A 19,427-nucleotide genomic window follows, 5' to 3' on the forward strand; every position below is an offset into this window, starting at 1 on the left:
CCCCTCTGTATTATATTTCATTAGGATCTCCATCTCTAAGTGTGGGAACTTCTCGTTGTCTGCAAGGTCCCAATCTTCAAATTTTAGGGTAGGCACACGTCCTAGGAGCGGACCCTCAAAGGTAATTTCATTGGGGAGGATCGGAGTCTGGAGTGCACTCTTCGTTGCATCTAGATCCTTTGGTACCTTAGCTTTCCCCTATTGCGGAGGGACATACTCAGGTAATTTTGTTGCACAGCACATTGGTTGGATGTCCGCCTCCACGTCTTCTTCCTCTTCTACCTCAGCAATCAAAGCTTGTAATTCCTCCTCTTCAACTTACTCAATCATGACAGCCTTGCCTTTGTCCTCCATTGATAGCTTGCCGAACCGCAGATTCCTTGGGGACATGCGGACTGGTCCTGTTGTCTGCTTATCTTTTTTCGGTCTCGGCGTCCAAGGTGATTTCAGGATTTCTGGTGTGACCCAAGTATCTTCGAGAACATCGTGTACTGTATGGGTTAGTGCGGCCCCACTGGTGGTTCCTTCTTCAAAACCAAACCTGCCCAGGTATCTGTCATCTTGTCTATACTGTATGCGGTCTTTCGCAAACTTAGGGGCTCGAATATCGCTCGGCGCTCAACACTCTGTGCTCTATTCAACCGCTCAAGTCTCAAGTGAACAAGTGTTGTCTCGTGGCTAGCCCCTGGAGTTTTATAGCACCTTTTGAATTCAAATTCAACCATTCCCCCCAATTTTGGGCCATCAATGCTTTCTTGGTGGCAGATTTTCTGAAATATTTCCCATAACTGTTGTCTTAAATGTCCACCACCCACTCCATTTGGCCTCAAACCTGGAATCCCGTCATGATCAGTGACACCAACGGTCACTTCCTAGCCTACCTGCATGGTAGTGCAGCCCTCCATGCATGGGCGTGAACCTTGTGACATGCTGACTCTGCGCGCACCTCCCTTATCACGTAGCTCCCAAGCAGACTCTTTTATAGTCCCACGCTCTCTTTCAACTGCCTGGAGCACTGAGATTGTTCTTTCGACGGCTAGTCAGGTGGTCGCACCACCCGTGCAGGCTCCATTTTTCCCCTCATGATAGTCCGTGAAAAACCCTCAGTTGTCTTCGTGACAATCGGCGCCGCGCACTCTACTGTATGTAGTGCGTTCCCCCAATTACTGTATGTGGTGATATGTGGTCCTAGCCATGGCAATAGACTAATCAATTCTTGGCGATAGTCTTCTAATTCATTGGTATGATCATCTGCACCTTGCCTTGCCATCCTTGGTTTATCGACGAGACATGCTTGCTTGATCTCATTTTCCAACCTCTTGACCTCTGCGTCCATCAAAATTCTTTTCTTCCGTAGTCGTACTCGGTCCTTTTCGAGTTCACGAAGTCTAAGGTTCCCTCGTCGAATGGCTTATTGAAACCTTAAGTGTTATACCTCGCATAGCTGTGTGATTTCTTTGTCCTGGGCTTCATGTACTGTCGCACCTATGGTTGTTATTATGTGTGGATTCATCATCTTATGCCCCTCGGAAATTACAGTCCCTACCCTATTCTTCAACCTTAGAATTGTTTCCGCAGTCAGGGTTTTGCACATTGTCCTATAGACCCATTGAACCGCTGGTACGCGCAGCTCCCAGTCAATGTGTTTCACCTGGTGGACTTTGTTCAGCACCTCGCACACCTTGTCGAATGCTTCTCCATGGATAATCCTGGGCACACTTCACCTTTCCTACTACTGCATTTTGTTCCATTTCTCTATTCTAGGAGTGTTGTGCACTTGTGCAAGTTGCATGTCATATGTCTGTACCCACCGGGAGAGGTGTGTGCTCAAGTTGTTCTACCCCTAGTAACTGGCTCTCATCCTTAGCTGGTGTTTTCCAAATCGTAGGCGCATCATCCTCTTGCATCCGCACCAGTCCTTAAAACTTCTCTGATGGGTACCCCACCATCTTGCAGGCGTCACGCGCAATGCCAATTTTAGAGCATTGAATCGCTGTTGTTCTGGTACTGCGCTTTCAAATTTGTTCAGGATTTCATCCACTACTGTCAACCCGTCATACATAGGCAGATCCCTTGACTCTGTTGTCACGCAGCGCAGTAATCTAACCATCATGTTGTAATTAAGTGTTCTTACTTCGTGTAGCCGATTCTGCCAGTGCTCTACTTCTTCGTCTGAATCTGAAGTGCAGGAGCTTTCTCACTTCCACGAAATCCTTCCATCTACAGCCGGATTCACCCAATCCTGTTCTCATGCATTTATCTTGTATATGCAATCGAGATCGTTATCACTATCATCATCGCGCACTAGTTCAATGTATCGCGCTCCGTAGGCTAGATCTAATGGTACTACTATGTGTAGTGACTTTTTCTCAAAAATCATTTTGCGCTTCTTCAGGTTTATGACTCCATTCATATCGGTGGCCCAGTCTATTCCTAGTAGTGCGAGATAGGGATTGCTGTCATCGACAATCTCTATCACTTCAAAATCCACCTATGTGCTCGCACCTTCAATATCCATCGTTACCCCTTGCAATCTTCCCATGGGCAAGATCTTCTGTTGGTTCACCATTCACAACTGAATAGGAGACCATTGTAGCGTGGGTCTGCCCATGCGTTCCCATGTTTATTTCGGTAGTACATTTGCGTCCAATCCGAGATCCAGGATTACCTGATCCATTTCATACTCACCGATTTGCGCAATCAACCTCATTTTCCTTCCTGTGTGCAATGCATGCTTTCCAAGTTTCCAGACCACGCGCGGTTCTCCTGACCCCGTGCACCTAATGATAAGTTCTTGTAGTCCTTTTACTGCCTTGCTGTTCCGCAGCAGTTTCATGCATGTCTCCAGAAAGGTAGGTAGCATTGAAGGATCCATCCCTGGTTCCAATTGATCCTTACTACCTAAAGTGGAGGCCTCCGTGAAGCTTTTCTTAGCTTCCATGAATGTCTCCTTCGCGCGTTCTAAATCAAATTTGGGTTCCTTTGTAGGAGCCTTGCGAACCCATGCACTTTCCTCTGACTGCTTACCTTTATCATCGCCAGTGGTCAATCCGCTCCTGAGCATCATGTCTACATTCGGGTCTTATTCGCGCAGCTCAGACCTAATCATCTACAAATTCTGAGTCGGAAGAGGCTGGAGTACCTCTTTTTCACACAGCCTCGCTATCAATGTAGGGCAGTCTTCTGCCTCATGATCAAACTGAGTACAATACAAACATGATGTCCTTGTCGGGTTTGTACAATTGTGGGCATAGTGCCCTGGCCCTCCGCAATTGTAACAAATTAGTTGTCTGTGACCCCTCCCTGGTCCCATTCCACCTTGACCTCGTCCACGCCCTTGAAATCCAGTGCATTCCTACATTTGGGTCAAGGACTCACGTTTCCGTCTGCACCCTATAGGTAGGAGTCCGATCCATCATTAGTTCGTAGCTTCTGCAAGTGCACTCATCATGGCCTACCGACCTACAAAAATTACAAAATAATTGTTGGGACATCTGCGTATACTTCTGCAATAGATGAAAATTATCCGTAGTGTGTTTTCCTCCTATCTAACATATCGTGCACCATAGTACAGGCATCGCACTTGGTCCTACTTGCGCCTCAGGTCTTAATGGAATCAGCCCTCCTCCTGTCAAGTAATTCGCGAATATTGGACAGTGGTCCTTGTCATGCCCCTGGCCTTTGGATTTTATGCACCATACCTCCTCGCACGCCTCTAGCTGAGGTGTCCTATCCTATTTCAAACTCTACATCTCCAGACATAGATTTTGCAGTTGTGCGTGGATTTGTTGGACTCCCAGACCGGGGTCTTGTATAGGGGTCTCATGCAATCTCATTGCCATCTCCAAAGCTTCGGCCTGGGTGGAAAGTTTTTGTTGTGACAGTACCATCCTTAAATGTGGTGTTAGTGACGCTACAAACCATGCGCAGTGTTTTCCATCCATCAAATTCATGTTGGCTTCGCGAATCATACTCTTCAATGTTTGGTCCAGATCCCAGGGGGTCTCGCCCGAGAGCATCGCGATCTCCTTAAACCCGATAATTGATTGTGTCTTTGACTTTGGTCTGCTAAATTCCCTATTCAGCGCGGTCTGGATTTCTGCGATTCCTGCATTTGGATGGTCATTAGAATGCTTGATATACCATGTTAATGCACGATCCTGTAATGCACTTACCAGCATAGCCTTTTTGACATTGTCATCCACAACTCCTTGTGCTTCCCATACCGCCCTTACCACAAACCAGAATTGGTTCGGATCTTCATTCCCTACTCGTCTGAATACTGGTAATTTGATCACACTTGCCATACTGAACTATGGTGGTGGCGGAGGTGGGGTGGGTGGAGATGGAGGTGCGGAGGGTGAGATAGGTGGCAGTGTAGGTGGAGGTGGTAAGCACAGAATTCGTTGCCTTATCAAACTGACCGCGCTTCTCAGAGAAACTTTCGCGAGCTCTTCCTCACTTTCCCGCGAGGATGAAATTAAGGGACTGGTTTCTAATTCTTCACTGCCTCCGCTTCTGTAGATCTTCCCACTTCGCGTAGTCCCAAACATTAATTTATTCGCATAACCTGCTTTTCACACAATAGCATCTTAATCCAAGTGTTCAAAGATTTAATATACTTACCTCGCAGTCCTTTGAGGAAGCGTCACTCCGCCTCACTATAGTTGACGGTCGTATCTACCGCAAACTCAGTGATAAATCCTCCTATAATTCGATCGAGCCAATGGTCCACAACTCGCGCGATCTTATCTCCTAATGCTTCTAGTCTGCGCACTAATTCTGGAGTCCACACGATTGGTTTGTCGAGCCTACACCTTCCCTGACTGTCTGCTAGCTTCGCGATCCACTCATACAGCTCAAAAGGAAAGGATGCAAAGAAAATTTCATGGATTTTTGTATATAAGTAGTGCTCCAACCACTGTTCCTTAGATACTCGCGGATTCTTGTTTTCCTGCGCCACGAACTCATGAATCTTCTTGTCCAACCACCCTTCAATTTCTTTCTTTGTTGGATTCCAGTGACACAACATCAGACATCCCTTATGCAGATCCCGGTCCCAGCAACGAAACCATTTGTTGGCTTGTATGGGCTTGACCCAGGTTCAGAGGTGATTTAGCCAAACAAATCCCGGTACTACTGGCCCTTTTGGAAACAGTCCGCGAAGCGTGGACTAAGGTCTCACCCGAAGTAGTAGGGGATGGTGCTAGAACTAGGTTTCTACACCCTAGAGATGTCTGATGGTTTTTCAGTGGTCCGCAGTTTGACCCTGTGTGCAAGTCGCTACACGCACCTATCAGTACCTCGCAACCTGCAACGCTGCCTTCATGCAGCCTTGTTCGAGGCACAACCCATTTTATTACCCAAGTTCCTTACTATTAACCCGAGATTATCCGATTACTTAACTTATCTGTGTGAGCCCAATTATACTTAACAGTGTTCAGTATTCATATAAGTGTGCACGATAAAAAAAATAGTATAAATGCATAGAAAATCATACAGAAACAGATACACAGTATTTAGAATCAAACTTCTCTTTATTATTCTTCTTCTTGGGTTACAGACTCAACTTCGCCCTGCACACTCAGCTGCAGGGGCCCGCACACTCAGCTACAGAGTCTCTTCGTACAACTACGACCCAAGACACTTAGACTTCTTCTCTATCCGCTACTAGATCATTACATTAATTCATCCATTCCTCTCCAACTATCTTTACAACTTAGAGCCTCGCTCTTATTTATACAATCCCATGGTCTGTAGACCATGGGTAGGTCGACATGACATTACATTACATTACAACACTTAGGGCGAACAACCTTATGACTCAATGTACATTTCACGCTCCGCACCCACAATTCGCCGAGTCATACAACATATTTGACCAAAACTTGGGCTTTGAGCCCCAAAACATGTTTTGGGTGGATTCCATGCCCAACAGGAAGTTTGGTTGCATTTATAGAAAGAACACCTTATCGGAGCCCATCAGAAGCTTAGACCACTCCGATATGGGCCTTACACCATTACCAAGGTTGTGGGAGAAAATGATTTTGAGCTCAGCATTACCCCATCCCTTGGCCTAAACCCAGTGTTCAATGTGGACTGCCTTCGACCATACTTTCCACCATTAATGGAAACATCAAACATTGCAAAACAAATCACACCAACAGATTTAAACATAGACTACATGGAAGAGGGAAAAACTAATCGAATCATGGACACATAGATAAATAAAACTCGCTAGTCAAAGATCCAACTGTATCAGGTTGTCAAAGTTGGCCAACTCCTCCACCAAGGCAAGTGGCTCACCAAGGACCAAGTTCAACAGAAGTTTCTCCATCTCATGGAGGCACTCAACACAACGGGGACCATTGCTTCCTGGGGGGGGGGATTGATCTAGGTGCATATTGATGGCCACCCACCTATTCCAGTTGGAACCCCACCATTGTTTCTTTCAGTTTTTCAATTTCATTAATTTTAGCAAACTTTACTATTTTTGGTAGTTTTTCGGGTCCTGAACTTCTGAAGCCTTCTTGAGTCCCTAAACAACAACTTTTTGGAAAATGGGAAAACATGAGTTTTTAACTCACATTTTTAGTCGAAATTTATAATACTTGAATAGATATTTCTAATGAGGTATCTTGCATGTCAAACAGAGATCTTATGCCAAAGTTACGACCCCGAAAAGTTGATGTGCCAATTTACCCCAATGGGGCCCATAGTTTTGCCACTTCATCTCCTAAGGTTAGGTTTTTGGATGTTTATGGTTTTCCATCATTTCTAAATAATAAATAGGCCTTCGACCCTCATTGTAACATATTCAAGAGGCATGTAGCTACCACATCTCTTCTCATAGATAAGCTACCATCACTTGAGCTAGTTTATTTCCATTTTGTATGTAAGCATATTTCAGTTCTTTGATATTAATGAACTGAAGTTTTATTTCTACTGCATCGCTATGTTTATGTTTATATCTGTATTTTTTTTTGTTCTTGCATAATTATGGATCAGTGGTATCAGAGCGGCCTTCTCTTTCTCTACTTTTCTTTGCATGCCCCCAACAAGGTCCGAGTATAAGAATTTAGGGCTCGAACTGGTTGAACCTTTGCAAGACCATCCTCACAGACCCAGACGACCTCCCATGGTGGAAGAAAAGAAAGACGAGGGAGCCAAAGATACCTTATAAATATTTCTCGAAGAATCCCTCGAGCGATAGAGGAATGCGATGATGGACAATTTTCTCCAGATCCTTCGGCGGATACCCACAGGCGACGTATCTTCATCCGGCAGCCACTCTAAAGGCACCACTCCCTTCAAGGTACAAGTCAACTTTGATATTCCCATATTTGAAGGCTAGATAGATCCAGACGTCGTAGATAGGGAAACGTTTTCTTTTGCACTCCTCAAAGCCGCCACCCACATCAACGACTGGTGGGAACCTACTATAAGTAGAAGGACGAGAGGGAACCCTCACTATTTTCAATCGCACCCACTTGGAACTCTTTCTAATATGCCATCAAGGACAATAGTACCCTATCAGGAGCTATGAAGATAAATACATAAATTGGACCACACTACAGCAAGTAAGGGACCAAGATGTGTCAGAGTTCACAAATATTTTTCATACCCTTCGCATGAAGTTAAGTATAAAGGATTATGAGTGGCATTTGGTACTCAAGTACCATGGTTTTTTGCACAAATACATCTAGGATGAGATGGAGTTTTGAGACATCTCCTCTCTTGGTGTTCCCTACCAATACATTGTCAATATCAAGCAGAAGTATAGATAGAAGAAGTGATACTTTGGATTTGTGAATCTGAAGCAAGGGAAAGGTGCCCCCAAACCGTAGAACAAAGGACAAAGACATGTGGGGTGACCTAGGACAACCTGTCAAAGCTGCAACCAAAGAGAAACACCACGAAGAAAAAGAAGGACACAAGAAAGTGGTGTGAGTTCCATAAGAGCCCCACTCACAACACAAGTGAGTGTCGAGCCAAGCAATCGCTGGGGACTGAGCTAAAGGTTTCAGAATCATATGCATATTCTGACTCTAAGATAGAACTTGACAAGATGAGTGGAAAATGGAATCAGATTAATAGTGAGCCCAACACCACTATTCCCACCACCAAGGTCCACAAGTTTGAGCCCAAAGATCTAGAGGAGGGGGAGGGTATCTTTCGCTCACATATGTGGGTGAAGGGTTCATCGCTGCAATTCATTGTCAACAGTGAGAGTCGAAAGAGCCTCATTTCAGAAGAGGTAGTGATGTAATTTGGCTTACCGACCACACCACACTTGTAGTCATATACCATCGGGTGGCTTCACCAAGGAAGAAATCTTCGTGTCAGCCAGTAGTCTCGCCTTCTCCACAGCATCAAACCCTTCACAGATGAGGTATTGTGTGATGTTTATCCTCTTTAAGTTTATGATGTATGATTAGTCCAACCATACTTAACAGTGTAAACTTTGAAATGGGAACTGATACTGTTACCCGTTTCGTAGAGATAGCAAAAAAGTGACCTGATTTTGAAAAGGGGTGATGCAGAATTAGAGCATAGTTTTTGGCACTTTAATTTTTTTTATGTACATTACGTTTTAGAATGGGAGTGGTTTTCATGCTGATTTTAAAAAGTGGGTATTCTGCATCACACCCTTTCTTTAAAAGACCTGTTTTTTGGCTTTAAATTTTCTAATGTATAAAATGTAAATAATTATTTTGTAAATTTGATAATTTTTGAAGTGGTTGTTTTCTTCATATTTTCTTGTTTTTTATTTTAATTTTAATTTTTTTGTAGTGATGTTTTTATTGTTTTGCATTTTTAAATTGGAAAGTCGATATTTTGAATTTTTGATATTCTACATATTTATACATCCTTAATTAATTTTTCAATCCACATGAAATAATTGTTTCTAAAAAACAATATTTTTTAACAATGGACATAAAAATAACCATTTTTAACATAAATATAACTAAAAAACTACACGTTTTGATAATTTTTTGCTAGAATTGACATGTCAAAATCACAATTTTTATACGAAAATTTTAACTAAAAATGGTTAAAGAATAGTTTTTTTATGAATTTCATGTCAAAAAAATAATAATAATCACTTTTTTTTTCAAAAAATAATTATTAACTTAAAAATCAATGCGAAAATCACATATTACAAATATTGAACGCATAAAAACCCTAATTGAGTGTTTATTCTTCTCATAAAATGTCAAAGTCAAAACATTGCAAAGCTTGATTTCCAAGCATAACTTAAATTTAATCAACAATGTCATGTAATCCAAACTCTTTGTCCTCTAGAGTTTCATCATTGTCTTCTTCCACAATATTTTTTGTTTCCTTTTGCTCATTTTCCTCTTCTAATGGATCTTTGATGTCTGCGAATCTCCCAATGTATGTCTTTCCAAACATTCCATGTAATGGTGGTTGGGGTTCCTTTGCCTTTTTTGCCACACCTGATTCACTAAAGCCCCCTTTATTCAACCCAATTTCTTGCATTGCATCTGGAAGAAATTGAAGAGCATTAATTCTTTGCTGAATGAAATTGCACTGTACTGGATCTTTTTCAATTGCAATGCAATTTCTTCCTTTTTGAAGGCAACACGCTAGTGTTGTACCTAATTATCAAGCACAAAAGAAATAATGAACTAAATTAGTACAATGACATATTAATTAAAAAATAACATATTGAAATTAAATTCCATATAATAAAACTTACCTGAGCCAGAAAATAAATCTAGAACCCAATCTCCTTCATTTGAACATATGTCTATAAGATAGTTAATCAATAATTGTGGTTTTTGATAAATGTTAACTATCTCTCCTTTTGCTTCTTTGTCTTCATATGTTAGTTTTCTCACAACAGCATCATAAGTCAGTATTTGGCTATGTTTCTTTCCATCTACCCGATTAAAAATCATAGACATATGGCTATCATCTTTTGCCCAACTATCAATATGAATGGACTCACAATCATTTATAAATTGTTGATCTTCATTGTTAAGAAGATTTGACTTTTGCCTGTAACATGAAATAGTAAAAGTTCAATTAACTTGTACATAAATAATTTTTTCAACATTAATAAAATATACATTTTAAACGTCTTACCATGTAAGCTGCATCCTTGAATTTGTTTTCCCCTTGAAGCTTGACAATATCATTGCCAATTGTGTGTCTGAATGAAATGTCACAAATCTCCATAATGGTGATGACGTGACTTCTACAAATCCAGCAACCACTTTACTAAGAGCTTGATAAATATAAGGGTCACTATCATAGTCAATGTTTGGAATATTGAAACCATGGGGAATATCTGCAATGACTAGCGCATAATCCCTTTTAGGTATGAGTTTAGCAATGTCTTCACAGTTGCCTTGTATTACTTGATATTGAATAGTGTCTAGCCCATTCCAAATGAAATGATTAAGAGTTGGATCAAGTTGAACATTCTTAATGCGTTGCTTCCTCAGTCTCTTGATCTTTATTTTTTCAATAAAGGTTTTGAAACTATCTGGCGCTCCATTATCATCCTTCCTCATCTTTTATAAAATAAACAAATATATGTGTAAGTTATAAATTAAAAATAGTACACAGGTGAATAAAAATGAATGTATAAATCAAGATACCTTTTTAAATGCAAGATAAAAAGCTTTTAATGTTGATGTAGAACTTGAATTTGGATAGTTGCGTACAACATCATCCCAACTATCTTCATTCAACAATCTAACCATTTGTTCTTGAATTTTCATGTAAACTTTGTGACTGCATAGATAAAGTAACAAAAAGTTAATATAATGATATGTATAACAAGTACTACCAAAAACAACATGTTTTATTTAAAATATAATTATAATCTAGAAATAAATAAAAATAATTCAACAAACTTACTTTTGAAATTCTTCAGACATTTCCTCCAATGATAATTCCCCTGAGCTCACACAAGATAATATTGTTTTGACAATTTTTTCATCTTTCACTCCTTGCATCGCCCTCCAAGGTGTGATAGTCATATCGTCTGGAAGCTGCTTCATTTTAGGCGTTGATTTACTGTTGCTACATATCAATGGCTTAGACTTTTTGACCCTCTGGTTTTTAATGGCAATGTCTTCCCACATGCTAAAAATCTCATCAATCAACTTCCAAACATCTCCAATTCTAAATGCCAATTGGAAAATGTTATGAACACCTCTGAATAAATCACTATTTTTGTTGCCTTTTCCACCTTTTGAATTGGTTTTCTCTTCAATTTGATAGCCTATTTCCATACAACATTCCTTTCAGAAATCTGTAGTAACATTTATCCTATCCCCACCACATTTTTCTTCAAATTCACTACGAATAAATCTAACCCTTTGGATGAAAGTCATAAACATCCTATATTCATTATCTGAATTATGATCCCATGCCACTAACTTTGCTTCTGTATCTGATAAACCAGCGTAAATGATACATTTCATTGTTTCAAAATGTGGGTTATTAGGATATTCCTCCATCAATTGTCTTTGAGCTTCTACAGAATGGTTCCCCCCAAGCACATAATAATTGTATTCAAAACATTTTGACTTATCAAATTCTTCTTTGTTGGGAACTTGAAGTGGATCAACAAGAAGCACATAACTAACCACATGAGCATATGGATTGTACCTCATCAATGTCTTCAAGTTGTGAACATGCAGATGATGTGGCTTTCTAACTTGATATTGACATTGTCCTTCACTTGCCTTATAGGTTTGCCTGACATTAAGCTGAAATGTACGACCACCATCAATTAAGTTTCTCTTTGTCAAATTCTCTCGAATGGCATTTTGTTTTGTTTTGATAATGCCATCCTCTAAATCAGCTCCTGGTGTAATGATTTCTCTACTTTCTTTTGAAGTTTCACTAGGTTCTTGACTGCTGGTAATGACTGCTTCAAAATCTTCAACTTTACTTTTCTTCGTCATAACATTCCCAACATATTTATTCTTGGGAATTGTTACTTTTGGTCTTTTATGGCTCTTCCTAGTTCCAATGTCATCTTCAGTAATGGCAACATATGCTTCACTGTAATTTTCAACTTCATCATCCTCAAAACTAACTTGTTTACCCTTGCTAGATTTATCCACCAGAGGCCTTTTTTTCCGATTCTTTGGATGTAGTTTTGTAGCATCATCAATTACTACATTTTTCTTGTTTTCCATATCTTCTTCTGACACTGAGTAAAAACTGCTGACAACTTTCATGATATCATGCTCTATGAAATGAATGCCTCCCAACCTAATTGAACAACTTTCAACAAAATTCTACCAAACAAAATATCATATGTCAATAAAAAACAAAGTTAAAAAAATATAGTGAGACACTTTCAAGAACGCAAAATACAAATATAAATAACAATACTTACGATGTTTTGTGTTATCTCATTTACGATTTGTTTAGACAACTTTGTAGATACCTCTCTCGTGTCATACAATGAATATGATAGTCAGTATTTAATCCTTTCATGTGACTTGGAAGCTTTTGTAAGTATGTAAACAACTTCAGTGTCTGGCACCAAACACATATCTATGACTCTTCCCATCACCTCGAAAATTCCATTATCATTCGGTATATCAATATATAGATATATATTCACATTTGTGCTTTCTCTTTCTTTCACATACCAGATTCTTGATGGAAATTTCATCTCTTTTGAATTCTTCCAGTCTGAAATCATCTTCTTATCACTTGAGGCACTTGAAAGATTTGTAGCCATGAGCTTAGGTGGAGTTCATTCACCAATGTTTCTTGAAGATGCACCTTTAAGAGTCTTTGGTCCAGAAAGATTCACAGAAATTTTCTTTGATGCCATTTTCCTGAAAAATAGAAACACATAAATCAGTAAATAACAAAAACATATTAACTTAAATTAACAACGAAAATATATCATAAATTTTTTATTTGTATAATCAGAATCGCCCAGCCACCCCTAACGGGCGGGCGGGTGGGTCGGTGGGCAGGCGGGAGGTCGGGTGAGGGACAACGGGGCGGGGTGGGCAGCCAAGCGGGTGAGGGCGGGCGGGGTCAGCGGGCGGGCCAGGTGGGTGTGGGCGAGAGGGGTGCGTGGGTGTGGACGGGCGGGCGGTGGGTGGGGGCGAGCGTGCAGGGGGGCCCGGACGGGGTGGATCGGCCCCCAACCTCCCCATCCTCACCCGCACCCAGCCCCCTTGACCCACCAACCTCTCGATCCCCACCCACACCCGGCCCCCTTCCACCCCCATGCGCCCACGCAGACCCTCTTCCCTAACATCCACCTGCCTCTCCCCCATCCCTCTCGCCCCCACTCACACACTCCCTCACCCACTCACACAAACCCGCCTCTCCCCCACCCCTCTTGCCCCCCCACCTACCCGACCCCTCCCACACCCCCTCACACCTCCCACCCCCTCACACATCCCCTCACACACTAGGCACTCCCCCGTACCCTCGCCCACCCGACATCCCCACACAGCCCTGCCCACGGCCTCCACCTCCCTGCCCACCCTTCCACTCGCCCTCGCCCTCCCTTGCCCTCCCCTTCTCTGCCTGCCCCCTCACCTGCATGCCCTCCTCGTCCACGCCCACCAACGCCGGCCCCCTCACCTGCACGCCCTTCGCCCACCCTTCCACCCGCCCACGCCCTCCCCCCTCACCCGCCCGCCGCCCCCTCCCTCATCCTCCACCCCCCTCACATTCTAAAAGGGTATGCATTAACATTCTAATGTAGAAAAAGTAAATCATGAATAAAACATTCCGAAATTAACTATGTATATGTTATATGAAAGTAGTGATAATAATAAAATTCTTACATTTTATTATTTTTTTAGTCGAAACCTTCATAGATCTATCTTGATTCTATATCTAATAAAAATGTAGAAGAATAAAAAATCATGTAAACATTTTTTAAACTTTATGCTCAAAATGATATTTACATCTTGATATCTACTAAACCCAAAAATCTAATATTTTCAAATTTAAAACAATTTATTTTAATATTTCATTTAATATATGTTTGATTTTTTTAATAAGTACAAAAAAAATATATGTAATGAATAAAAAAAATTGAAAATAAAAAAATATTTGACCGAAAGTAATTATAATATACCGCCAAAGATTTTAAATAAAAAATATATCACCCAGTCAGGCACGAAACAAAATGAACCGTGCACATTAAAAATCTTCGAAAACTTAACCATGAAAGAAGTGAATAAAATTGTTTGTAAACAAAAAGTGTATAATAGAAGTTTCCATTAATTCAAAATGAGTAACAACCATCGTGAGTGACAACCCTCCACCGCCCTCCCCTTCACCCTCTGCCCCCTCACCCGCACGCCCTCACCCACTCACCCTCTCCCTCCCTCCCCCTCACCCGGCCCCCTTCCCCCCTCCGCAGTCTCCCCTCCACGCTCCCCCCCCCACGCTCCCCCACCCTGACCCCCCGGCCTCCCCTCCACCCCCGCGGCCTCCCCCTCACCCACGCTCTCACTGCCCCGCGCCCTCCCTCCCTCACCCCCTCTCCCCACCTCCGTCGCCCTCACCCTCCCCGTCGCTACCCTCCCTCCCTCAACCCTCCCCTCACACCCCCCTCCCCCCCGCCTCCCCTCGCGCCCCTTCCCTCCCTCCCTCCCTCCCTCCCCCGCTCCCTCATCCCCTCCGCCCCCTTCCCCTCCCTCTCCCCCTCCCCGCCCTCCCTCCCTCCCTCCTGCGGCCCGCCCTCGGCCGGCACCACCCCGGTGGCCCGCCCCCTCGCCCGACCAGCAACCGGGCAATTGAGGCCTGCGCCATCCCGGCGGCCCGCCCCCCGCCTGACCGGCGGCCGGGAATCACCCGGCCGCCGATCGGGCAGGGGGTCGAGCTGCCGGGGTGGCGCTGGCCGAGGGTGGGCCGCAGGAGGGAGGGAGGGTGGCGAGGGGGAGGGAGAGGAGGAGGGGAGAGGGCATGGGGTGGTGGAGGAGAAGGGGGAGGGGGATGAGGGAGGGGAGAGGGTGCGGGGAGAGGGTAGGGGGGAGGGAGCGTGGGTGAGAGGGGGGGTGAGGGAGAGGGAGGGACGGAGGGAGCGGCAGGGGGCACGTTGGTGGGGAGGGGTGACGAAGGGGGAGTTGGAGGGGCGGAGGGATGGGGGGGAGGGCGAGGGTGGGGGGATGAGGGGGGAAGGGGAGGTGTAGGGGGTGGTGAGGGAGGGTGCGCGGGAGGAGAGGAGGTGGAGGGCGCGCGGGGGTAGGGCGTGCGGGTGAGGGGGTGGTGCGGGTGGGCTAGGGGGAGGACACGTGGGTAGGAAGGAGGTGAGGGGGAGGGCATGTGGGTCAGGTGGTGGGGAGAGCGTGGGTGTGGAGGCTGCATGAGGTGGAAGGGGGTGGTGCCGGTGGAGATGGGAGGGTTAGCGAATCATGTGGGGATGTGGGGGTGAGGGGTCTAGGGGTTGGTGGTAGGGGATGAGGGTGGCGTTGAGGGGGCGGAATGTGGAGGGGGGGTTAAGGGGGCAGGGGCACGGGGTGTGGGTGAAGGGAGTGAGGGTGTCGGGAGGGGGGGTGGGAGGTAGGGGGCGAGTCGGGCTGTGGCGCCCACCCTGGCAGCTCGCCCGCCCGCCACGGGGGTTGGGCGATTCTCAGAATCACCCAACCCTGCGACAGGCAAGCGAGCCGCCGGGCCGCCCCCACACCCCCTACCGCCCCCCAACACCCTCACACCCCGCCCGCTCGCCCAACCTCCCCGCCCACCCCGCGACACCACGGCGGCCCACCCATGGCTATTGGGCGATTGAGTTTGATCGGGCCCACCATGCTCACAATGGACGTAATTGTTATTTTGGCTCAGAAAAATTATTAATTTAAAAAAAATAAAAATAAAAATTCTTTTTCATTAAACTAATTTAATATGAAAATTTTCAAGGAAAAAAATTTAACTTACCTTTCAATTGCGAGAATTCTTCGTTGAATATGTTGTTGATAGCAATGTAGCTGCTCCACAAATTCACGAGTCTTTCAACGATTTTCAGAAAACCTGGATGTGATGTGAGTAATAGTGATAATGAAATTTTAATATATAAGTGAAATTACGGAGATGTTTTACCGTACAGTTAATGTGGGATAATTTGTTTTAAAATATTATAAAGCGAATATTGTAGAATTGTTTTACAACGGGTTGAATGTGGGATTAATTTGTTTTATAATATATTATAAAAATTTAAAAAAAAAAAAAAAATCAATTGTTTAGTAAATATTATATACTTTAACTATTAAAATAATTAATGTAGAAGTTGTAGTTTACAATTTTAATTTTAATGATTTATTTCATAAAAAAATTTAGTTTACATTTTTCAATAAATTGTAGAATAAAATAATGAAGGTAAATAAATCTAACAAACTTTTTGGAAGGAAATATTTTCGCGAAAATTTTTGGAGGGAAATATTTTCGCGAAACTTTTTGGAGGGAAATATTTTCGCAAAACTTTTTGGAGGGAAAATTTTTGCAAAAATTTTTGGAGGGAAATATTTTCGCGAAACTTTTTGGAGGGAAAATTTTTGGAGGGAAAATTTCATTCTTTAAGCTATATAATATCTTTAAGAGACTCTCCATTTGTATCATTCAACATATTCTATTTGAAAGGGATGGATTGTTCTGATAGTGAAGTTTCGATTTATAAACCATCAACATCTTCATCACGTAACAACTCTATTCATATTGATGAATATAGTAAGAATTCTTCCACTATGAATAAAAAGTCAATTCTTCCACTTAGTCCTGATTCTAAGGACTATGAGAGCAGCACTGATGAAAGAGGGGATGGAGAATTTCAAATAAATAGAGTCACAGATTCCACTTAGTCCTACTTCTAAGGACTATGAAAGCAGCAGTGATGAAGAGCATGATGGTGAAGTTCAAAAGAATGGAGTGTCACAATGTCCACTTAGTCCTAATTCTGAGGACTATGAGAGCAGTATTTTTGAAGAGCATGATGGTGAAGTTCAAAAGAATGGAGTGTCATAGTGTCCACTTAGTCCTAATTCTGAGGACTATGAGAGCAGCAGTTTTGAAGAGCATGATGGTGAATTTCAAAAGAATGGAGTGTCACAGTGTCCACTTAGTCCTAATTCTAAGGACTATGAGAGCAGCAGTGATGAAGAGCGTGATAACGAATTTCAAAAGAATGGAGTGTCAAAGTGTCCACTTAGTCCTAATTCTAAGGACTATGAGAGTAGTAGTGATGAAGAGCATGATGATGAATTTCAAAAGTATGGAGTGTCACAGTGTCCAGTTAGTCATAATTCTAAGGACTATGAGAGCAGCAGTGATGAAGAGCGGGATGATGAATTTCAAAAGATTGGAGTGTCATGGTGTCCACTTAGTCCTAATTCTTAGGACTACGAGAGCAACAGTTATGAAGAGCGTGATGATGAATTTCAAAAGAATGGAGTGTCATTGTGTCCTCTTAGTCCTAATTCTAAGGACTATGAGAGCAGCAGTGATGAAGGACAGGATGATGCACTTAGTCCTAATTCTAATGAGTATAAATGTAGCAGTGACAAAGGACAAGATGTAGCATCTTCAATAAGTAAACAGTCACATTTTCGACGTAGTCCTAATTCTATGGACTATGAGAGTAGCACTGACAATGCACATGAGGAAGAATATCCTCCAAGTCAATATTTGAAAAGCAGAGCTGATCATAGTGTGGATAGCATTCCTCTTAATGATGATGAAAATCCTTATACAAATGATGATCCAATGATGGAGATGTTGCCAAGAAATATTGTATCGAGGAGTAGGAGCAGACCTTTTCGTATCAATGCAAGTTGTTCTAGTTATACAAGGGGTAGAGCAGAATATCTGACGAGAAGAATTTCTATCAGTGCTCTCATTTCAAGTGAATGTTGCCAAAAAGATTGCTTGAAACATATGGATTTCAAATTTGCATTAGAAAGCAGGAAGAGATATTTGTCAATGAATAAAAGCATGCAAAATTCATATTTAGTTGGGTGCATGCAATCTACATTGTCAGGTTATGATTATCATATTGGGACTTTATTTATCTGTAGAAAAGCTTTCAAAATGTTTCATTCGATTGGGAATTTTCGTCTCTTGAGAATTCAAGAAAAATTGGAAAAGGATCCCACATTTTATTCAGAAATACGTCATAAAAGACAGTTTGGGCCATTATCAAATACTGCAATGTCATGGATGAAAGATTTCTTTTCAAAGCATGGAGAGTGTGTGCCAAATAGAGAGACAATACATATTCCAGATAATTTTTCAAGACGAGAAATCTACAACTTATACAAAGAATATGCAGAAGGTGCTGAGGGACATGGCCGGTTTATTACATATCAATATTTTGTGAAAGTATGGAAGAAAGAATTCAACAATGTCTGTATTCCTAAGAAGACAAGGATGGGGATTTGCAGTACATGTGCTTCTCTTAAATCAAAAAGGGACAAATGTGAAGGGTCAGAAAGAGGTAAGCATTCATAACTTTAACTTTTAAAATTGTATAGTCATCAACTATGAAAACATATTTCTTAATGAATTTCTTTTATGTTGTGTAGATTTAATTGTCAAAGAACTTCAGGATCATCGCGAACAACAAACAAACGAAAGGAAGAAGTTGTACAAGCATCGAAATAAGTGTTATGATAATCCAAATAAATATTTGGGTTTGATAATTGATGGTATGGACCAGAAGAAAACACTTTTACCACATTTTTTTCGCACACCCAAAAATTTACAGGAGGAAAATTTTATTCAGTTTCACTTGGTCGGTTGTATGGTCTTCAATGGGAAAATGTTTCCAAGGGTGTACTTCACAGCTCCAAATATTCATAATGATGCAAATCTGACCATAACCATAATTCATTATGTGATTTCTCATTGGTCTGGTAATCTTCCTGAAGTTTTGTATCTACAATTGGACAACACTTGCCATGAAAACAAAAATCAGGTTGTTTTTGGATATCTAAACGTGCTTGTTGAATTGAGAATTTTTCAAAAGGTAAAGGTTGGTTTCCTTCTTGTTGGGCACACTCATGACCATATTGATCAAATGATCAGTCGTTTTTCAATCACATTGATGAGGAAGGAAGTTGGGAGCTTGCCATCACTAATTGAATGTATTAAGAAATCATACATCCCAGAGCCTACTTTTGATGTGTTGGAAGAAATTGTTGACATGCGAAGGTTTATTCTGGGATCATATGGTGAGGGGAAATGCATTGAACAACTTAATGACATTAGCTTCAAACATCAATTTCGTATCAAAAAAATTGATGGGAAAACACTAATATGGGGCAAGAAGTATTCAACTACTGCAGAATGGGCACCGTCATCAGGTTTGCAATTTTTGAAGTTCATTCCAGATCATCCAATATTTGCATCAAAAATATTGTTATTACAATCAGTTGGTGAAGTTCAGAATGCACGCAGACAGAATA

The 19,427-nt window shown here is 42.1% G+C and overlaps 1 protein-coding gene across 1 annotated transcript in view; it reads left to right on the forward strand.

The window, feature by feature from the left end:
* Positions 1 to 328: 328 nt before the first annotated feature.
* Positions 329 to 19,427, forward strand: part of LOC149240788 (uncharacterized) — a 73,818-nt gene continuing 54,719 nt past the window's right edge. Inside the window, 1 exon segment of the mRNA XM_089370312.1 lies at positions 329 to 499. Coding sequence (XP_089226438.1) covers positions 329 to 499 — 171 coding nt within the window.

The sequence above is a fragment of the Pinus tabuliformis genome, chromosome 8 (assembly GCF_031772625.1).
Source record: "Pinus tabuliformis cultivar Carrire ecotype Pingquan chromosome 8, CPIR1, whole genome shotgun sequence".
In the NCBI taxonomy this organism is placed as follows: domain Eukaryota; kingdom Viridiplantae; phylum Streptophyta; class Pinopsida; order Pinales; family Pinaceae; genus Pinus; species Pinus tabuliformis.